The sequence below is a fragment of the Sipha flava genome, unplaced genomic scaffold (assembly GCF_003268045.1).
Source record: "Sipha flava isolate LNK unplaced genomic scaffold, YSA_version1 1_pilon_pilon, whole genome shotgun sequence".
In the NCBI taxonomy this organism is placed as follows: Eukaryota; Metazoa; Arthropoda; class Insecta; order Hemiptera; family Aphididae; genus Sipha; species Sipha flava.
In genome coordinates, this window is record NW_020272783.1 from 5,762,398 (window position 1) to 5,787,810 (window position 25,413).

Below are 25,413 nucleotides of genomic sequence, written 5' to 3' on the forward strand. Positions count from 1 at the left end.
GGAGAAGAAATGTTTTATTACTCATTCAAAAAATTGAAATTTTGGACAAATTAAAGTGGTGATATTGTAGCATCACTTGCTAGAACGTACAAAATGAATGAACATAGTGTTCGAGAAATAAGTAAAAATTAAGAAACAATACGAAAGATAATAAAAAAATTAGCTGTAGGAATTAAAAAATTATTAATTTTTAAAATTAAAAAAAATTAAACCGAACCTCCCTTTTACATTGATTTCTGGTCTCGTTATCCGCGGATTTGCTATCCACGCAGGTTTGCTGGAACGTAACCTTTGCGAATAACGAGGGATTACTGTAATAATATTATTACTTATACTAAATATGTACTAAATTCATTAAAAAACTTTATTATACTACTACTCAAATTAAGTGGATTGGAAGGGAGATTCAAGGGGGTTCAAGAGTGCCAAAACATGGTTTTGCCCAAGGCGCCAATACTTCTACCGCTGGCCCTGTATATATATATATATATATATATAATGAATTGTACGCGCGGTGAATTGTGCACGCGGTGAATTGTAAATACCGTGAAATGTTGACGGTGAATAGTCACGCGGCGAATTCATTGCGGTGAAATGTCTGGATATCTAATTTACACTTTTATTTTAATGTGTTTTACCGTTAGCAAGTTTTTTACTTCACAAGTTTTGATGGAAGACGCTTCTTCTTCTTTTTTTACCATTATATTTATCTGTGTATTAGTTTTGTGCATCATAATGAGGTCGATTTAGCATTGTCTCATCGTTTATTTTACACTTCATTTACTCCATCAATTTTCTATAATTTTTATTTTGTTTAAATTGGTTTTTTTTATATTATGTCAATATAATATTGTTAAATCATTTATTGTTATTGGCTTCATTTATATGATAATTTATGTTATTTAAGGTAATTTATTATATTTTTTTTTTTTATTATTTAGAGGCGCATAAAATATTTGCCTCAGCGATTATAATAAAAATACAAAATTACTAAAATTACTACATAAAACAACTAGGAAATAAAAGTTAAATAATGAACATAATTAAAGTAAAAAGCCTTCTGAGAGGAAGAAGTTAACAATGGAAGTAATAAGGAATGCATTAGGAAATTGGAAAATATGTGGAAAGGTAAATGGAATATTAAAGGAAGAACAGATATTGGAGAGAAGCTGGCGTTTAGTGAGAAGGTCTGGACAGTTAAAGAGGAGATGCGAAGCATTGCATATAGCAGGATGAACGTGCCGAGTACAGAAAGGAGAATCATTAAGAGATAAATGGAATGAGTGGGCCGGGAGGCGGTTGTGGCCGAACCGGAGGCGAGAAAAAGAGATGATGACTTTACGGGAAATAGGAATATTATGAAACCAGGGAAAATGTAGGACGTGGGGACATTTATTATATTAGTTTATTTGTTATTTTATTTTTATTTAAACGTCGGTTCTTTGTTAGCTGTTTAAAAAAAAAAAAAAAAAAATATAGAAAAATTTGTGTTATATTATGATGTAGGGTGTTAAGCGTATATTCTAAAGGTATACTATTAAAATTTACAATGTAAAAAATGAAATAGATTAGGTACTATTTATAATTATACGCATGTGGTAATGAACCGCTGAAAAAAAACACTACTATCGTGAAAGCACATTATCTCTATACTTTTCGTCCTACAGAATCTGTTGAGAATAAGTCGTGTTCTATTTATTTTTATTTTAAGAATTTGTTAATTTAAATTGCAAAGGATAACCGTACATAATACTGGTTTAAATATATTTAGGAAAAAAAAATACCTACATTCAACTAGTCATTCACTGACTTTATATTTGTTGTATTGATAATTTTCAGAATTGAGTTACTAACATTTTCCCATAAGGATGTAAATATATATATATATATGTTACCGGTAAAGTGTTGAATGTAGACATATCATTATTTTTGACCATTTATAGAGGTCTAAATCGATCAGAGAGACTTAAGAAAACAGAGGGAAGGTTTTTTTGAGTCTGCAAACGTTTTAGAATTTATAAGCGTAAATTAAAATTTTAATTAAAATTAAAATTCCAACTGTACAACATGTAGCCAAAACTCTGTATAAACGATCCCATTAAAATCTCTCCAACCACCGCAATTCTCTAATTTCAAACCTATCTACCCTCAGAATCCCAGGTGACCCTGGAAGACGTTTAAAACGCAAATGGTGTTGGGATCTCCTGACTGAATAAAACCCAATCACAATTCTAAGAAGTTCCATCGCTGGATGGATTCTTCGCCTCAAATCATCAGTCCCCTTTTTTTTTATTATTTTATTTTATTCTATTTCTATCTTATCAACACTTATGCTCATTGTAAAAATAATATATTTACAGATTGTATAATAAAACAAAAAAAATTAAAATAAAAATAACGGTTTTTTCTTATTATTTTTCGTCATTGTAATTATTGCCATCTATTATATATTGCTATCATAATTATGTCTTTAGAGTTTTACCTATAATTAATGATAACTTGTTCGCAAAATACTGCTCAATAAATGTAGACTTTTAATAGTAGCTTATTACTTTTGTAAATGTAATTTTTGTTCATGTTGCATTTTAGTCCCTTTTGTAACAAATACTAAAACTATCTATTTAGTATATTATACATTAACAAATTTATAATATTACTCATACCAAAAACTATGATGTTTTATTTTTTTACATAGTCGAATTTGTTTAGATTAAGGTAATATACAGCACGTTCACAATTTTATTTATAAATTGTATTTATAATTAATTTATAATACCTATACTAACGATATTTTTGTAATATTTTTACCACTGTACGCAGGGGTCGGTTTTAGATACGATCGACGCGTTCGACGGCCCAGGGCGCCAAAATCGGAAGGGCGCGTGAGAAGCCTTAACATTAGAATTAAATTTGATCAATTGTTGGCGATCTACTATGGATAGAAAAAAAAATCATTATGTGATTCAATATAGATTTGATTATTATTATAATTATCATTATTTAATATTCATCAACATGCAAGGATTGGTCGCGCTTTTAGGTACAATTACAGTTCTATAAACTATTCTTACATTATTACAAGTATTATTATGTTTGTTCTCTGAATGATTTATAAATATGTGGCACTCTCCGTGCACAGCTCTTATCGAGCACACATGTTTATTAAACGTCCGCGATTCTTTTTATGTTTCACTTATACAACTTTGTCGATTTTAACAAAATTAATACCGTTGAAAAGGGGAAAAAAAGACGAATCACTAGTATTTCAGATCTTACCCACTACGGGGGTCTGTGCAGCCCCAAGGTAAGAAAAATCACATTTTTAATTACCGTTGCACAAAATCTCTAACCAAAATAATACGCCACCACAAAAGAAGCCATACAACGACAACAAACCGATAACTCCAATTAAAATTGTAAATGGCAATCAAATAATTAAACAAAATGAAATAATAAACACCGACCCGGACGATTTATCATCTGTTGATTGGACATTGGTAATGTCTCCTCACTCCCAAAAACGTCAGCACATTCCATCACCTATTACGTCTCCCAAAACCAAACACAGCAAAACATCAAGTCAGTTTACAACAAAAAATCGTTACGCCTCACTTTCTGAAAACTTATCTACTCAGGAAATGGATACTGATCAAACGTTTGAATTACCAAATACCAAACCACAATTACCATTTCCAATTTTTATCAAATCTGAATTAAACTACAAAAATTTCTGTGACTATCAAACTATTAATCGGTCCCGAAGAATTCTTTTGCAAAAGTCTTATCAATAACCTAAAACTTCAAACAAAATCGGCTGATTCATTCCGAAAAGTAACTAAACTGTTCAAAGAAAAAGGAGTTCATTTTCACACTTATCAAGTTAAACAAGATAAACCATACAGAGTCGTTTTTCGGAACTTACATCATACCACGCCTATCGATTTTATTATCCAAGAATTAAATGAAAACGGATTCACTGCAAGACAAGTTGTAAATGTAAAAAATAAAATAACAAAACTATCGTTACCCCTATTTTTCATAGACCTTGAACCTGACCAAAATAACAAAGAAATATTTAAATTAACTTCAATATGCTACACCAAAATTAAAGTTGAAGAGCCACACCCCCGACGCCAAATAACACAATGTCTTAGATGCCAAGATTTTGGTCACTCGAGAACATACTGTAATCACGCACCTCGATGCGTGAATTATGGGGAAAACCACAATACTTCTGCCTGTTTAAAACTTATCGACCAACCACCAAAATGCGCACTATGCGAAAGACAACACCCAGCAAGTTATCGAGGTTGCATTGTGTATAAAAATCTACAACAAAGACACCAGAAAAATAAAAAAAAAATTAACCAAGATTTCCAATCTGATATTAAATTATTAAGTAACAATAATCCCATACCTGTTAAAGAGGTCTATTGCACCACTCCAAATGATAATATTAATACTAATAATCAGCCTCACACTCAATCATACGCAAATGCCTCTCGTCAATTTAATAATACAAAAATCCATTAACAAACCACAAATTATTTTTCCAAACAGCTCACCTCATTCCTAAATGATTTTAAATTAATTATTAATCCACTTATTTCACTTCTCACAACGGTTATCATCAAACTTTTAATAAAAATCAATGAATAACTCCACCCAATCCCATCCCTCATTAAACATTTTACTCTGGAACGCAAACGGTGCCATTCAACACAAACATGAACTTCATAACTTATTATTCGAAAAAGAAATTGATATATTCCAAACTCGACTCCCATAAAAATCCTCTTATAAAAAATATGCCCTCTCACGTTCTACCTGGAAACTCAAAACGACGTTTAAAAAGGAACTGGTCCCGTGACCTATTATAATAAATTGCCAAATTACAAATTATGAGGGTGTTGCCAATGGGCCTCTTCCCCAATCATGCTATTCATGCCATTGTTATTCATAATATTTATCACAGTTACTTATTGTTTTTGTTTTTATGTACAGATTGTAAATTTCTTTAAAATATAAAAAAAAATGTGGCAAATATGCACGTTTGAACAATTATTTTGAGCATTTATGATTATGCTAAATATTAAGTATAATATGTTTAATGAAGTTATATGTTTGTCGTTTAAGATGAAGGATTGCTAAAATAATTCTTACACTGAGTGCTGAAAGACCTAAAGTCGGCCTTGACTGTACGTTTTAACCAATGTAATCGTTTTATCTTATTATTATTATTATTCTCCAATCCAATAAAGAAGTATCTCAAAGGCATTATAGTGCGTTCTTATTTACTACTATATATGGATAGAACATTTTTTTAAACAAATCGTAATCAATATATTGACTCAAGTGCAGTATAACTCACCGTAAACGTACATCGAGACCTCTTTTGGATTTTTCTCAGCATCGAATTTATGGAGCCTCCTACTAGAATCGAAACTATTATATATAAGTATATATTATTAGACGGATATTAGTTTCCGTACAAGTTTGTTCATTATAGTTTTGCCACCCTAAGTAATCAACGTATTACTTACAATAGTTGGGTTTTATAATACGACCAAATGATAATGCTATTAAACAATGTTAAATTCCAAATTAAAACCGTACATTTTATTTACTGTAAGCATATGGGATTTTTCGGGAAACAATCCAAACATTACATTAATTTAATATTTTGTCACTGTTATATATTTTTTTTTTTATATATACAAATTTGTGTTTTATATAAAGCAAGGTAATTTTAATTTTTGACTACAACTAAATGAAATGCAAACCCTTAAGACAAATATTATTTTTTTTTATTGAAATGCGAGATTAATAACTATTATATAAAATTATATATCACATATTTCGATTGTGTAAATTGATATGGTCGTTCGATGTTAGAACCATTACCGTTCAAAGATTTTGAGTGGTATAAAAATTTGACATTGAATGTACTATCAGTTCTTGACGACTACAATGGGTATATTTATGAGGTCGATGTTGATTATCCTATAGAATTTCATAATAAACACAATAATTTAGGTACCATTTTACCACAAAATTTAGTCCACCAGGTTCTAAAACAATAAGACATTTAACAAATTTATCATCAAAACAAAAATATGTTGTACACTATAAACATTTAAAACAAACCATTAATAACGGACTTATCGTCACAAAAGTTTATACAATAATTAGGTTCATTCAGTCAAAATGGATGGTGCCTTATACTGAGCTTTGTATTAGTATGAGAGTAAAATCTCAGAATCACTTTGAACGTCAATTCTGGAAGTTGTTAATCAATAGTGTGTAAGGTAAATGCATGGAAAACGTTAAAAAAAGAATTTCGATAAAATTAGTGAGCAGTGATGCCCTTGCTTGTCGCTATATGTCTAAACCTAATTTTAAAAATATAACCAAATACTCTACCTAAAAAACTTAATTGTTTACTAATTATAGTATGTACCAAGAATAATTGAGCATATAGTTAAAATATATGGGATTCATGACGGGTTATGCATTATGTTGATTGAAAATATTACCAAGATTACAATTTAAAAAAACACTTTTAAGTTTAATGTTCAATCAACAAGTATATGTCATTAATTTTTATCTCAATAGGAATCCTAAGAACTTAATATGTTTTCATAATCTTATTATTAAAAAGTTTATTTTTTTACTTTGATATTCCTTATTTTTTCGTTTAGCAAATTTTCGTTTTGGAACTTTGTGGCATCATACTTATATTAATATATTCACATTACTCCAGTCATTGAATAATTTATAAAGTTTTAAAAGGAAAATGGTATTTTATACTGTGAAGATTTGTGCTTTCAAATTTTTAGAACAATTTTTATTACGTTTTACATTTATGTATTTTATTTGTCTAAAAATATACGTTAGTAAGATCATCGTTGGCGTAGGTAATGAACATTTTTTGACGGAACATTGTCGTCTGTTGAAAATTATCCCACTCACAATGTTGGGAAAATTAATGAAGAAAATAATACAGTAAAAAATTGAAGTTGGCATTATGGTTGACTTGAGGGGTTAATGTACCGAACCTAGGTATATTTTCGTCATGCATTTGGTTAGCCCCAAACGGAGAAATGTGTGCAACAGTGACGTAATTGAATGTCACTTGCCGTCACCGTGTAATACCATTCACAATGACCAAACTATATTGCTACTGCCAAGATGTACCGAAACGGAAATGAAAAACGAATATAGTATTTCACGGTTGAACTGTTTATTTTACATTTTTATCTCAGATTGTTGATGGATTTTTTCAATCTTGCGTAACAGCTATCATGGATTTCGTTCCTATCGATGTTGTTGGTGTTTGTGTTTTTGATAATGGTACTGGTGCGTAGTGTAAATGAAAATCCCTGACAATAATTTATTTATTTAATCCACAAAGCCGGCCAAAAAGAATACGGTGGTACTCTATTTCAAACTTGCCTTCTAAAATGTAAACATTTGTTTAAATTTAAAATGTATAACATTTGTATACTTGTTTTTTAATCTGTTATTTTTTCATTTGCGATGAATACAAATGTTATACACGATTAATTTCTTTTTACGCGGCCAAATGTGTAAAATTGTTCCTAAAACTGAATTGTGACCCACGCATGAAAAAAAAAATAAAAAAATATTTCTTATGATTTTCACTAACAAAGTTGCAACGATTCTGACAAATTCTGTACGGTTATTGCAATTTTATTCAATCAATGTGCAGTTGATTTCGCTTGCATGTTATATTAATTGTATTTTACAACGTTAAGAGTCTAAAATTGGCGTACTTATTATTTTATCGAATATTAAATTATACGCAAATAATCACGCAGTGCCGAGATTAACCTATGAACAACTTAAGCACTGCTAAGGTCCTCAAAAAAATTCGGTCTGTAAAATTTTTTTTTATTGAGAATATTTAAACTCTGTAGCTTTGTACCCTAAGTCGACGGTCATACTAGACCCGGTGTTGGCCAAATATAATTTTCGGACAGCATCTGCCAAATGATTCGACTGTTTATCGGAGACTAAATTCGGCCGACCGAAATGGTCAGACTACTACTGGATTTCAATTAAAATTTACTAAAATACATACGGTATACATACATGTATTTCTATAGGTATATTTTGGTTTTAATTTAACGTGCCATAAAGGCTCTTTTTCGAATACTAAATGTATTCATTTTTAACACTCAACCATGTCGTGTCACACGATTACCGCGATCTCACCCGTTACGCCCATTTGCTTTGATATCACCACATATTCGATTATCAATCGGGACGTCCGATTGATAGCAAGCCCGAATTAAGGGGGGGGGGTCCAGGGTGGGCCTCAATATTTGACCCTTATAAGTTATTACAAATAGATCTTGTAATTATCATAAAGTGAAGTGTACGTAATGTAATTGTATAAATTTAATATCATGATTATCATAATATTGGTACATAAAAATGCATTGGTAACGCAATAGATGGAGATGCAAATATGTAGGTCCTTATAATGGCTTCACTACATGGTTAAGTAGAGTTTTTTCAGAATAAATCCATGTTCAGGGCCATTTCGAAGGGGGGTTTTGGAGGGGGTGTCTCATCCCCTCATCCCAACAAAAACAACAATCGGCAGTCGGACTTGTTTCATTATAGCCTAGAACTGGGGTGGCGAACCTTTTTTGATTCAAATGCCAAATTTTTTCTTTTAAGGTTTTAAAAATCGTTTAAGTGCCCAAATAAAATAATATTTTCTAAGAATAAAAATAAAATTACAGATTTATTATATTATTTTTATTACATTTTAGTCATTCTTAGTGAAACACAAGCAGAAATTGTTTCATCGGTTAAAATATTTCTTTCCTTCGATTTAATTAAATTTGTTATGGCGAATAAGCTTTCACAAACATAATTTGACGAAAAATATGAAAACATGAGAAATTAATATTGTCATTTTTAAAACATATATAATTCGTTTCTTTGAATTTCTTATAACCAACATTTTATAAATAGTATAATTATTTTTTTGTGTACAATTTTTAATAATTTCAATTTTTTTGCGTGTGCCATTAAAATTTGGTCAACGTGCCATCGTTGGCACGCGTGCCATAGGTTCGCCACCCCTGGTCTAAAAGGACCTATCTTTACTTACGGAAAATAAATATTACATATTTCGTAATACAGTGTATACACGAATAAAATGTATATAACTACTTATTATACGATATAAAATATTATTATTATATATATAGTTAAATTATCAATTTTAAAAACGTGCGACACTGACACATTTATACATGTTAAAAAGTAAAAATACGACTACATATAGTTAATTTTACTGCTTACATATTATTCACCCCCTCCTCCCTCTTGATTTTCATCTTCGGGACGGCCCTGTCCATATTTGGTATTTTAGTCACATATTAAACTTAGTAATTTATGAAATTAACTTTTTTCTTTAATCAATGAATATCCAGTTTGTATAAAAGAATCATAAGCGAATGAATGAATATATAGTGAAATATAAGAGAAAAAAATAATGAAAACATTCGTCATAAGCGTTTACAACTAATTGGAGGTGAACATTGAAACAAACTGCAGTAAATAGGATTTTTAGTAAGTGTGGAATGTATGATGAAGCCATGTACCCTGATTTAATTATTGTACTTAGGCAAATTTGTTCAAAAGAATAATTTACACCAGACATTCAAACAAAAGCATTTAACCTATTGAATGCGTCGTTAAAATATGATGAAATTCTTATCACACATATATTTATAAAGATTTTTTCAATCACTGTCTAAATGTTAAGATACAAACTAGTGGATTAGATATTCTTAAATGCATACAAATGGTAGAAGTGTTTTTATTTGAATTTAAAAAAAATATCTGTTTATATCTAAAATGACATTCTATAATTTTAACATAGATTAATGAACCTAATGAAGATATGGAAATTGAAGAAGTTCAAAGTCAATTTGAAGTTAAACGTATTTCTAGAAAGAAAAAAATGTTAAGTTATGAAGCTACTGATTATGAACGTTGAAAAAAGTTTATCGTTGATGTATATAATAGAGTATTTGATACAATTCTAGAAAGTATGGAAAACCGATTTACAATTAATAAAGAAAAACTTATTGATTTATCATAATTATCACCTATTAATTTTGATTATTTTGTGATTCGAAATGCTTTCGCTAAATTAGCTTTATAATTAAGACTATTTTGATGAAGACAGTGAAAATGACATAAAATATAAATTATCCGAAGAAATTTTAAGAGATTCAAAATCTTGACAACATTTAAGGAAATCTCTAAATGATGAATACCTATGCTGAAGAACTGTACTTAAATAGTGACATAGAAAATGAAGATGAGGATAAGAACATATCAAAACCATGTAAAAATTGTAGTATTAGTTGTTATAATGCATTGATTAAGTATAATTTTTACTCAAATCCTTATCATACACTAGTCATTGCATATCAGTAATTACTAACTTTGTCGGTAAACCAAGTGACTTGTGAAAGGTCATTTTCCAGCTTAAAATATTTAAAAAAAACTTGGAATCATTTGTGTATGGTGATTGAAAAACAGTCTATAGTTTAGATAATAATATGATAATAAATAAAGTTGATAAAAAATTCAAATTATTTTCTAAATTACTCTTATTAGTTAGATTTATCGAAATACACTTTATGACACTTGTATGTATATTTTTTTTATGTATTATGAATATGTACTAGATGAAAATATTAAAACAAAAAACGTATTTGTTAAATTTTATAAATTTGATAGATATAGAATAATTTTTTTTTTTGAGTTTTTGCGTAGGTTAGCCCCGGATACAATCAGCCGATGAGCTGATAAGCCGGCAAAATAATTTTCCAAGGCCGAAATTAGGTCCCATCCCGCCCTTGCGTACTAAATAATATATATATATATATATATATGCACTATTTTGATTATGAAATAATAATTACTTAGTTAAATTATTGTGTATAGTAAGAGAAATGTAGTCTTTATCAACTAAACAACTTTATCGTTTATGTACCCATTCTCATTGAAAGTAATTAATAATTACTATTTAAAGTCTTGAATTTTATTATCTTTCAAATTCCATTGCGACTGACTGACTGACTATACCTTGTATTATGTTAATTTTGAACGGTATTCTAACACAAACGAGCAATGGACACAGCATATTTATAAAGTATAATCGTTATTGTTTACACTCGATCTGGTAAACAAAATGTAAATCTTCTTAATCTTTCACGTTGATACAACATTAAGTTAAATCGAGAATTTAAAAATTCTTTGTGATTTAATATTAATAAATACTACTATACATTCAATTAATACGCTAATGGTTTTCAAAATCAAAAGTTTTTTTTTTATAAAATATTTTTATTGTTATCAATGTTATAAAAAAATAAAATTATAGCATATTTAATAACACGTACTGATATTCCCACTGTTAAATATTGAGCGTGGTCCAAATATCTCTCATGCGTTCAAAATAACGGCAATGCAAATGCAATATCGCGTTTTTAGTATAGGCGTGTTCAGAATTTTATAGCCGAGGTGGCATAACAAATTTTTAAATAATCACCTTTTTTTTTTTTATTCATGTAATAATATTAATTTTTTATGTTAAGAAACTTGTAATGATGGGAATGTTTTTTAATTAAGACCATAAAGGTAAAACAATAAAAACACATTTAAAACTAAAAAAAAAGTCACTTGCATAATACTACTGTACTGTATTCTACTGGTATTGTGTACTGAGTATAGACCGCACGACTTTTTTTTTTCGGGCATGATTTTGTTGGATGAACAGTCCACCGGGGGGGGGGGGGAGTCCAATTAGCCCCTTCCATGAAAATGTATATTATTCAACAAATTGGTCATTCTTCTTCTTTTTAATCAAAATTAAAAAAAAAATTGTTAATATCGTTAATATTTCTTATTTTTGTGCAACAATGTATATTAAGGAAAAATACGATTAATTTTTAATAATTATTTATGTTGTGTTCTATTATTAAACATATAATGATTACTATCATTATTTCATCACTACTACGATTTATCAAGAGCAACTCACTTGTGACTTATATAAGTTATAAACTAAACCCCATAATAATGTATTTAATTGATTATACGAGTACAATTATAAAAACGAACTAATATCCAAATAAAGAAATGCATGATTATTATATATTTTCAGCTAAACCAGAGGTGGTCAACCCAAATGATCTTGCGGGCCACTTTGGAAACTCATAACGATCCCACAGGTCACATATAAAATTATATTAGTATTTTGTTCCAATAAAAATAAATGTGGAGTATTCGTTAATTAGTATTAGTATTTTTATTTATTAGTATTAGTACAGAATTAATTATTATTACAATATAAGTTTTGGTGTATTAATCATTTTAAATAAACAGAATAAATTATTGTTTTTATTACTGAATTCTGAATCCAATACTTTCAAGAACTCTTCAAATTATCGGTGCGGAAGCGCATGTGATTGAATTACATTCACTGTTTTTATGACTACTTGCATAACATGGTTCATCGACAATACTTGAGAACAAAGATTTTGTTAATGAATCAAACAGTTTGTTGCGATTACATTGTTAATAGTACGTATTCCATGTTGTACGGGCATTCCAGAATATTTTATTGGGACAAAAATACATTTTTTTCGTAAATGTTTGATAAATCTCGCGGGTCGCAAACTTTTCAAGGTGGGCCACGGGTTGGCCATCCCTGAGCTAGACAATAGTAACATTATCATTTTAACACGATATATTTAAGCCCACATATTTTAAAGTGTGCTAATTTTGTTCATGATTATCTCGTCTTATTTATACAACTATAGTTAATAAAGCGATCATACGGTATTAGAATTATATTTGCGTGTTACTCACGGATAATTTATTTCGAAATAATTTTTTTAATTTTAATACTTTTACCAACATTATTGGGCTAAAAAGACAAAAAAAGAAATAAAAAAAATGTCATATTATTGACTACGTGTTACAGAAGCACCTGAGTCTAGAACTTAAACTAATAAATTTGTATTTTATAATGTGATTATGTAGTACCAGTGCAAGTTAACTCTAAGATATTTTATTGGAAAATTGGCCAGTTAAATTTTTTATCTAAGGTTTTAAAGTATTTTAATATGTCGTAGTTGATTTTTACTAATATTTTATTTAGGATTTAATAGAAACATTTGTATACGTTGTATCAATTTTATGTCAATTTTTAATCTGAATGGTTTTTATTTTTACTTTTTACTTTTTTTTTTATTTTTAATTTATATAAACAAAACAACTAACAAAAACAAAGAATTATATTCGAAATCCGTATCTTACCCATTTTTTTTTATTAATACAAACCTTTTCAATATTTTATTCGATATCAAAACAATATTGAAATTGTTAAAATTTACTAATTGTAACACATTATAAAAAAGTTTTCTATTTTTACAATTTGAAGCATACATGTTATCTACATAAATAGTTGTTGAAAAAAGTTTTGTTTTTGTTCATCTAATAGAGGACATTATAACGAATGTATATATATGTTGGCAGTTAAAAGTATATTATACACAACAACTCGTACTTCAATATATTTCAATGTTATATTCATTTTTAATGCAATAAAACTTAAAGGGACACAAGTGTAAGTACATCGATAAAAATAAAATAAATAAATTTATACATTTTAAACAAAAATTATAATTTTATACAGGAATTAGAAAAATTTTATACATACATTTTAATACTTGGAATGATTAATGTTTATTGTTAGTGTTGTTTTCACTTCTATTCTTCTCTATATTTTCCTTCGAATTCTAATAACTGATTGATGAATCCATGATTAGGATTTATACATGGTCTGCATTTGGCTACGTGACGGTATGCATTATTCATGGTCATACCACAATATTTGATAAGATACGCAATGCAAAATGCAGCTGATCTACTTACTCCAGCTGCGCAATGAATTATAGTTGTACCTCCAGAAACATATTCCTGTGAACAAAAATTAACACATTTTGTTAATAATTTTAATCAATTATGCGATTTATAAATTTGATAAAATTTAATTAAATATATAAATTAATTTTTTTGGTAAGTTTATTTTAGAAACTGATTACCGGTTAGAATACTAAGGTAAGATACGCAATGTTTATCAACCCATTTTTAGAACTCTTATTTAATTAAAACCTATAGTTAAAATATTACATTTTTTAATTATTTGATTAAGTACTCAGTATGCATATTAATTTAAATTTTAAGATAAGTGTTTTACGTAGTAAATATTATTATGTACTACAACTTGAGTATTTATTTATATTTTTGATTTTCTAGTTTTCTTGAATTACACCATAAACGTAAATGAACGCTTCTGTTTACGAGAGCATTAGTTATATACCTATTGTTTATTTATAAATAGAATCAACATATAAATATTACCTGTCGTATTCTCTATAATTTTAAAAATATACCCAATGTTTGTTTTTCACTAGTAGTTATCCTATAAATATCTGCCTCTTGATTTTCATTTTTTTTTAAATTTCTGGCAGAAACCTTTCAAAACACCGTTGACAGCCATTTTTGTTTGTGACTGACAACAGCTTATTTTCCGGTTTTCAGTGCGTTTTCTTTCATGCATGTGTGACGGGCTAACGGCCCAAAGGAATTGCATACCGGGATGGACGCCAAACGATTAATCCTATGTGTTCCCTGGCCTATATTCAATACGAGCACATGTACATGGGCATATTTTCATTTATATGTATATTTTGATCTTATAATATTTTATTAATCGATACGCACCTGTTTTAGTGGTTGGAAAACATTTAATATTTGTAATCAGTTAATTAATTTTTTTTTTAAGTTCGTGATAGTTTAAGTATTTCCATATAAAACTTACATAGTTCCTCTTATAGCGAAATCATAATGTGTTATACTGTATCTCATACTTAAGTTAAAAATTTTATTTGATTTTTATATCAAACATATAGACAGAATCGGAAATCTAGAGAGAAGAGGGACATTGCCCCCCCCCCCTTAATTTGGTAAATGGATGGGAAATTGATCGAAACTCGATGATCAATTTACAGAAAATTTTCAGAATTAACAATAAGCATACATCAATACACTTATTACAGGTATTAATACATATACTATAACTGGAATTTTTGCTTTTCAACATCGAAACAATAACGATATAATTACGTATAAGTATCTACTTAATCATGTCGATTGTAAAAATGTTTAATTGATTGAACTCGAATGATGGTTTAACAACAGCGTTGTATTTTCAACAAATTTGTTCAACAACGGAACGTACGTTTCCCGCTCAACATCGTTTTACGAAAATAACAAAAAAATAATAATAAAAATAAAAATATTCGCATTCACCTGGTGTATGAGATCGGCGACGGTGTCCATGTGAGGCCTAAGATCGGTGACCGGGGTATCCGTCACTGGTACCTTGTGGTACCTACGCACCGTGTCCGGCAGCGGCGTGTCCGGAAGCTCGTCCGCGCAATTGACCAGACACGTGGGCCTGAGTACCGCTACGGTCTCCTTGTCCGTATAGATGGATAGAGCGCTGCACAGCGCCAGACCTGGACAGATGTGCGACACCCTGAATCTGACGGGAGAATAGGAAAAAAATAAATCAATAACAGAATAGACCAATAAACCAAAAGAGAACAAAAAAAAAAAAAAAACAAAATTAAATCGAACGACGCTTTTGAAACGGATTTTATTCTTTTTTTTTTTATATCTCGACGAAATACTAGTAGTTCCGGGTGCGAACAGTAACGAGGTGTGCGGAGCGGATACTCACAGGTCTGACTTGTCGAGAACCGCTATGGTGCCGGCGCGGTCCGCGGGAACTCTGCGCTTCGCGTCGTGCTGCGGTTCCGCGGACGACGGCGGTGAACACCTGCCCAGTACCATAGCGCCGGCCATGCTGTTCGTTGTCGGTTGTGTTCGGAGAATGCGGATAGACGCGAGCTTTTATCCGGCGTTACTCGGCCGCCGGTCGACCGACGCGCACCCCCGCGGATCGGCTCCCTGCGAAAGATTCTCGTTGACACCGCCGCCGTACGTTTGTTGTTGTTGTTGTTGGTGGTGTTTTTGCTACCGTTATTATTATTTAAATATGGCCTAACACCACACTACTGACCTGACCTGGCTATCAGCCCACGCGGCGTAAACATATTTCCATTTTGTTTTCTTTCTTAAGTTCAATACGGTTTGTTAACCGATAGGTATATGACCACAATTTATTTATAACGCGTAATAATTGGTACGAAATCCAGAATTTTGAAATAAAACGGAGAAAAAAAACCCAAACATGATGTAGAATACATGCGTACGCGGTAAATCCGCCCTACTCAGCCGATTGATAGTCTTGACGCTGTTACATCTTTCAAGCCTTCTTTCGATTTCGGTTAGGATTACAACTCAATGATTAAGTTTTCTCGGATCGGAAAAGGATGTGTGACTTGGAAAACCTCTATAATTTGTACAAAGGGTGATTGGCATTCCCTATGATCTGGTCTGATCTTGCAGTTCAGCGTTGTCCGTAACGGTCGATGAAAAAGGTCTTGTGTTTGGGTCAGAGAAACGTTTTTGTGTGATTGTAACTAATATTGTTTCGTTATTCGACTCCGAGCTATACACCTGATGATAAACATTGTACACGCACGGTTAAACAGTCGTATCATCCTGAGTACATTAAAACTCCATACTTTCTAGGTCGAAATACCTATGTCATCCGTTTGGTTTAACAAATAGGAACTCACGTTGTGTGAGATGTGCATTTTACGTACGTCGATTTCACATACTCGAATTTTAAAAACAGACACTGTAAGACTGTGACCAACATAGTTGAAACTACTGTTCAGTGCTTGACAATCTATAGAATATGAAAATTTGTTGCATGTATTACTATTTCAGTGTTTTTATATGTATGTTTACTGCAGACTCAGAAAATGCCAAAACGTGCACACAGTTAGCAGTATTTTCAGAAGAAATGTATACGTGTACATAACATATTCTATAACAGGTAAGATTTTTTTAAAGTTTTCCAGAAAATTTGCCGAAAAGCCTACTGCTTATAACTTAGAAATCCTAGATTCAGTTTTTCAGTGATTCGACCGATCGAACCTCATGACCATCGACAATAATCGTTACTCATCTTTCATCTTCGGTTATTGTTATTGAATACATCTTATAATAATACGAAGTCGTATCTGTCATATGTATGTTGATGTGCATGTCTCGCTCATATGCTATAGGCATCGCGTATATATCATTGTATCGTGAAAAATCGGTGTCGGACGAGACACAGTGCACTGCACGGAGTTGCTGGTTCGTTTTGTCCAGTTAGCCGTGAGATTTCCGAAAACAGCGCGTAGTCGTGATGCCGTGGGGGGGGGGGGGGGGAACACGTGTGAATGAATTGGGCGTGTGCGCGCTAAGGGGACTCGGGGGCGTAGTGCTTTTTATAATTGCGTAGCGGCGGCGACGGTCAACTGGCCATACGCGGATTACGGTGCACGCGGTGTATAGGTATTCTGTATTTTTGGCGCGTTCCGTGTGGCGGCCGTCGTAGCGAGGCCTCGAGGAATGCGTCGACGAAAATAGAGCACCGCATTCTCGCGCCCCGCCGCGCGGCCTCGCCCGACCTACGGACCCCGAATCGTTTGCATATTTTCCGCATGACATGTTCTTGTTTACCATAGTTGACCCCCGGTAGGCGCCATATGTCCACCAGCCGCGGCGGCGATCATCCCAGGTGCGTCCAACCCGACTGCTGGAATGCTGCCTTCTAACCGGAAATCGTCTTAGAATCTCCGCTCAAGACCGTGTACAGACGAAGTGGTCGGGGGTGGACTTTATTTTCCCCCTTCCTCTGAAATTTTTATGTTAAGACTCACAATACTTATGTAACACGTGTAACATGTACTGTGAAAATACAATCACCCATATTTTAATCACACATTATTACCTATTTTAAAACGAAAACACAATTTATTACAACTACATGTTTTCTTGGGTTGTCAGATTTTGAAATCCCTAAACCGTGACGTCACATTGAAAGACCCCCTTTTTTTTTTTTTTTGACGTAACGTTTACATGGAAACAAAAATATGTATATGGTAATTTAATAATTTAATAATTTAAATATTTATTAACTAATACAAAAATACATTATTATTGTATGTAACCATACCGATTAGATAATTATAATGTAATAATATAATGTAGAATATTATTCTGTTTTATTAATATAATACGAGATTAGACAACTGAATGACTAGCTGGGATACCGGGATATACCTTTAAAACGGGGACTGTCCCAGTTAAACTGAGACGAATTGAAAGCCTACGCATGTACAGCATAATACTTATGTATGTAGATAGTACTTAAAATTAATCTGGAAAGAAAATTAATGTTAAAATTATACCAATTGGATACACTAATGTATGTGTGTGAATGGGCGAAGGACCGAAAATTCATTCAGTCGATGTTTCCATACTTCGATTTTTGTATCAAGTCCTATAATTATTATTATTTTTTTTAAATAGTAATACAATTAATCGATGAAAAGTTATATTAGTTTAAAAAAACCATAAAATATTTCTGTAAAAGAAACTTGAATGAGAATAGACTAGGATAGAAAATTGGATTTTTTTTGTTCAAAATGTATACTTGGAACCTTTCATTTGAATATTCTGGACACCTAGTATCTTAAAATTCGCTAATATCTCTTTATCAGTAACAAGTGTCCATCGCTATACTCTCAAAATAACATTTTTTTTTATGTGCATTGATTTTCTCATCTTGATCAATTAATATTACCTACACCGAATGCGACTTGCAGCAATCGTCAATCTCTCGCGTACTTTTTGCATGATAGATTTTAAATCACATTATATTCATTAACTTAAAGCATGTAACATGTGTGTTTTACATATTCCTAAAAAACCGTTCTTAATTTGCATATCACATGGAATATGTTTTGCCGAAAAAGTGATTTTATTTTATTATTAATTTGATGTTTGTAAAAAAAATTATAACATCTCGCTATAAAGGCTATTTAAAAATAACCATCCTTCAAATGAATATCTTCAAATCCATTATTAAGCCTACTTTTAATAATTTCAATGCATGTATACAGCGTGTTCGAGGTAAATGAAACATCTCAATAACACTATTTAAATCATAAGTAAATTTTCATTCAATGTGCATGAGAGCGTTAAAATATTCAGTTTTTTTTTAATTTTAACAGTTTTTGAATGGTGTATGAGCGAGGTTAGTTTTCAAATAAAACCATTTTTTTGTGGAATTTTTGATTACAAATTATTTTTTATGTAGTGTTTTCAGAAAATTGATGTTTAAAATTTAAACCACTAATGTTGAAGTTAGAAAATTGCTAAGTTATAACTACTTTAATTTTGTTGCAATTAAATTAATAGAAAAGAATGGAAAAATCTATAATTAAATTTTAAATTCAACCATAATTATTCAAAAAGATTTGGACTTTGAGAGTTCGTCAAATCATAATGGATAATAGGTGTTTCTATTTAGAAACAAAAGTTGTGAAGCGTTAATACATGTGTAAAATGAAATAAAATAAATGATTAAAACATTTTTCTAAAAGTATCTAAAGACTATTGTTATATTTCACACTCACAAATAAAAAAAATAAGACGGAAATTTATTTAAAACTTGAAGAGGTAATGAGTGCTTCCTTCAAATATCCCTAAAACTCTTTGCAGTATATAAATAATGTGTATGTATCTCAAGCTTCATATTATTCATGTCAGTTTATTTAAATGTATCAAAATTAAAAAAAATTAAAATTATCAATCTTAAATATTTCTAGTTAATATTGGTTGATATTATGATAATTGTCACGTAAGTCATTTGAGAATATTATTTTTAGCCCTGTGTTCAATATTACACATGATACACATTTAAATGAGTTATTTACTTTAAATAAATAATACTATTGATTGTTAATTACCCAAACTAACACAGTTTTAAATTTGTTGAGTTAAAAACATTTTATTAATTCATTAAAGTTTATTTTATTGGACTACTGACTTATATTTTATTTATATTGAAAATAAATATAATTTAATGACAATGGTAAACAATGTTTAATAAAATATCAATATTTACTACATGCATTTATATCTATGAATGTTTTTCGTAAAAATATTTTCTGTAATAATAATACTATACTAAAATCTAAAAGTCGTTATTTTGTTATACATTTGTAACTGACCTACTATATTATGGTATTTATATAACCATTATTGGTCAATGAATAAGAATGTTTTTCAATAAAAAGTTCAAGATATAGCTTCAAATTAATTTAAGCAGTAAAAACGTGTTTCACTGTATTAATATTTATTGTTGGTGATAATGATGATAGTGTTGATTTATGGAGGCTGAGTTACATGTCGAATTTTTGTAATACTTTGCATAAACAGACACTATACGTAAATAATATATGTCCAATAAAATTATTGGTCAAGTCATTTATTTTCATTATATTATAGTCTGAATATTATAGCTAAATCTTATCTTTGTGTGTATCTAGTATACCAAAGATTGCCTAAAAATAAAAATAAATTATTTTGGCCAACTGTTAAATATAAATACGAAAAAGCTTTAGCACTAATTTATAGGGTCTGATTTTGACAAATTTGTTATTGTTGCATTAATAATGTTAAGTGTTGGATATATAATCGTGGCAGATATATCCCACGTTTTATTCTTAATGGATTTTGTATTAAATCCCATATATATATATATATATATAAAAAATAACATTTCATCTCCATGTTATACTAAAAAATAATTGTTTACTAATTATGTTTTTCAAAAACTATTAACTTTAGAGTGTGTGATAGACATATTGGTTCGGTACCCTTTATACATGTTAAAAATGCTGTTTTGTTGCTTTATTTGAACTTTGATATTAAAAAATATTTTGCTCGTGTACACATCATAACTAACTTTAATGTTTATTTATCACAGTCAACTCTGATTAATCAAGACCAGGATAATATCTACTGCTCATGTGGCGCCTTTATTCTGCGAATTTCTTGGCAAATAATTTATTAATGTGATTTGAGAAAAAAAAAAATGGGCAAATGTTCATATTAATCAGTCGACAACAACTTACATTTTCATATAACTCACCATTTGTTATGATCATAATTTACATTTTTTGTTGTACAAGTAGTATATAGAATATAAAAATTAAAATTAAATGTATAAGATCTATCATTGGGTATAAATAAAGTCTAATTCTAGACTTTATACTCAGCGTATATATTATGTACCTATCAAAATAATTTTGCTAATGAGTAAGTATTTGAAAAATATAATATAAATTTGTGTTTACGCATACTGTATAATTATAGCTTATAATTCAAATCCAGGCCATTGTGGTGTTCCGTGAAAATATCTTCTACGATAATTTTATTTGCCAAGTTTGTTAATAATTATGGAGATGTAGTTATTGAACGTCTGCTTCTTGGAAAAAATAAAAATTTAAATATTAGGTTATTATAGTTAAGCTGATATCTGATGACATTTGCAGGATATTTTATTATAATTAGGTTATACTCGTAAATACCATACTTTACATACGTAGTTTTTTCTAAAATGTTATTCCTTACTCGGTGGATATGTTTTCAGTTTTTAATTTTTTGTTAGTATTACTATTACTTCAATATAAATTATTTAAATTTTAAACCTTATATACTTTATTGCAAATTTTAATATGCTGTGTAAATATATAATCCACTTGGAAAAATAAACTTACGGGATATAATAATTACAGAGTGTAACAGTAAGGAAAAATGATTTTACATCTACCATTTACATCGCAATAAGGATTTATCTAGATTAATTGTAATTTATAAATGCATGTAGATAATCATCAACAAAAAGTATTTAATATTAAATAGCATGTTTTAACTTATTATTTTATCCTCAAATATTCACTGAAAAATATGAATATTACTATTAATATGTATTATATTATCTTATATATAAAATTATCCTATCTCAGTGTTTTTGAACTCCTCCGAAACGGCTTGACCGATTTTCATGACATTTTTTGTGTATATTTGGTGGATCTTAAAATAGCTAATAAACAATTTTTTAAACCCCTATATGTTAAGGGTGGCCCACCCCAAACGTATAAATTGTACACCTATAATATAGGCGGTCATTAGCTTAATATCCATGACAACTGCAAATTTTAAATGAATGGTTCCGCCGAATAAGGTCTTATGTCGGATTTTGTCAAAAAAAATTTATTATGGAATAATGTCCTATATCATATGTAGAATGCGTTTCTATAGATTTTAATACTAAAAGAAACCACTAAAAGCCACGAGAATCGTCTATATATACAAAAATGACAGAATTTTCAGTAGTAAAAGGGCCTATGTCATATAGACGCGGCGTCATTTTTTTATCATTCGTACCTAATCATTTAATTATATTATAACCAAAATATGTTATATCATATAATATCTCAATTATGTCTTTTTTTATTCAATAAACAAACATAATATACCTACATGTGCAACAGGTTTTTATTTTCAAATTTTACAGTGGAATAAGGGCCCATGTCACTCCAAAAGACATTGTAATTAATTATATTAAGTTAAACATTGTTTTTTGGTGCTCCTGAAAAGTTGAGAAATCAGACATAGACTATTATTTGGCGGAACCATTCATATATCATATATTCTTATTGTAGTAAGTAATAATATTGTTTGTATATAAATAAAGTTAAAAAAATTAATTGTTCTGTTTGCACAACGCCAGCAGTCGCAAAGAGCCAACTTGGGCTCTTGAACAAATGCAGCTACAAACATGAGAAATAGAAGAGAGCAAAGAACAGACGATTAAATCCAATCCGGTAATACGAATGTTCGTGTAAGTATGACGCGATTGTGTGAAATTCAATCACAGCAGAAGCACGAGCTGAATGCAATGAACAACAATGATAGGACCAAAAAAAAAAAAAATAAAAATATTAGTATAATTAATTGCAATTAATGCAGACATTGTAATTGACAATCGTTAGTTGGGTGGTACTATATTCGCCTTTGTTGAGCAAAACATTCAATGCTTATATTAATGTTTAGGCCTGTGAATAGCATCAAATAGATTTGCAAGTATATGAATAAAGACAGCGTATTGCTGTGTTTGGAATTGAAAATACCACTACTAATGCTCCTCCATTGAATAACAACGATGAAATAACGCTCTACCAACTTGGCCGGTATATCAGCTCCAATGAAGCTGTCTGACGTATCTTTGGTTTCCCACCTAATTTAAAAAAAAAAATTAAAAAAAATTGTTAAAGAAATATTCATTGCGGGTCACATCGAAAAGGCTCGCGGGCTGCGTTTTTGAGACTACTGGCTTAAATAGTACTTTGAGAAGACCATTTTATGAATTTTTCAACATTTTTCTTAATAATTGTGAAATATTGACAACAAGTTATAAAAACCGAAAATATTTACGGTGTATGGATTTTTAACAAAGTCGAATTTCTTTCATTGTAACACAAAAAATAATCGCTGAGATTTGAAATTTTCAATGAATGTTTATAACATCGAAAATTTAGATAAAATAAATTTTGTTTGACAAGTAATTTTGAAAATTTAATACAACATTTTTCATACGTATATAATACTGTTAAAGAAAATAAAATGTTGTGCAATTCCATTAATCCTAAAAAAATATTTTGAGCATTTGATTATTAAATTTTGACTATACGACGAAAATCTACAAAATGTTATAGTTGAAAATGTATAAAAATTTTAATTTTTATTCTTAAGAATAAAAAAAAAATTAATTAATCGGATACAATATTTTTCATCAGACTTTATTTATAACATAAAAAAATTTAGCGGAAAGTCACAAAAAAGTAATTTAAGCATTAAAAAATGTAATTTTAACGAAATTGGATTTTAAAGAATTTTAATTTAACGATATTAGTTTTTTAGTTGTTATTGGAAATAACAGTATTAACTTAAAAGATTTACTGAATACCAGTATCAATTTTTTATTTATTAATAAAGATATTATATCGTTTCGAAATATTTAAATTAAGTTTATGATGTTTATAGACATTTGAAATTTTCATTAATATTTGATTTTTTTATATTTTAGAATAATTTTTTTCTAAAAGTTGGTTACTTAATAGTTATTGTTATTTCGAGAAGTTTCAAGTTTAGAAGACCATTACAGTAAAATCATTCTCCCATCCCTTTATTTCACCCGAATTAAAAGCACCCTTTTATAATTTATAGTCATATATATTGTTTAAAATAACTATTTGTCTTTTAGTTTAAACGCCTTTAACACAAAGAACATAAAAACCATTTAAAAATTTTCATTGGTTTTAATTGAGTATAATTTACCGAAGAGTTGACAGATTAAGTAAGTTGTTACTTAAGTGGTTTGGTAAAAAAAATGTGTTATACAACGTAAAGTTTTATTAATAAATTTAACTTTTAAATCTTCATTATTATTATTTTTTAATTGATAATACTGAAATAAAATGCAATATTTAATATATTCTGAATTTTATGTTTTATGCTATTTCGTGATTTTATCTAATAGGTAAATGTAAAATATTTATGTTATACTTGTTATATTATATTAATATTAATAGTTATGTTACTGGATGTTTATAAAAAGTTTTAACGTGTAGGTATTTTTAATGCGCATCTTGAAGTACTTGAACAACGACTAAAGTGCATAATGCTTTATTTTAATGTACACTTAGCAATTACATTTGCACACTGCGCAATACTTTTTAGAATTTTTGTGTTGGTACCAAAAACATAAGAGTATATTATTATATATATATTAATAAATATTTTATTTTTTTATAATTATTTTCATACAATATAATGGTTATAATTCTCTAGCATTTACAAAAAATTTAAGCTGGATATTTTACGCTTGTACTTTATAGCTTTAATTATCATCCCACGATAAAATAAGTTGGAAAAATTATTAATGTACTATATTTTGTACAAACTATGTGTATTGTATCGTTTATTTATAGTAGTAAAAACTTAAAATATTTTACCATTGATTTATTTTTAGCTAATGATGACTAATAATATTTATACTACTGTTAGAATCTTAATAATGTTTATGTATTTGTATTTCATTATTTCAACAGTTATAAATCATTCTCAAGCTTATATATAATAGTAAAAACTATAGATATTTATATTATTATGTGGTTATAAACAGTATAATAATTAAAATTATATATAAAACATTTTTAATAAAAAATTGTGTTCTTACATTATTCT

At 29.3% G+C, this 25,413-nt stretch overlaps 1 protein-coding gene across 1 annotated transcript; it reads right to left on the bottom strand.

Annotated features, from left to right (window-relative positions):
* Positions 1-13,627: 13,627 nt before the first annotated feature.
* On the bottom strand, positions 13,628-16,044 carry LOC112682012 (dual specificity phosphatase 21; the record flags this gene model as incomplete). Its single annotated transcript, XM_025552455.1, has 3 exons — positions 13,628-14,043; positions 15,439-15,673; positions 15,872-16,044. Coding segments are annotated over 3 exons (618 nt in total), but the record flags the coding sequence as incomplete, so codon positions are not given.
* Positions 16,045-25,413: the final 9,369 nt, after the last annotated feature.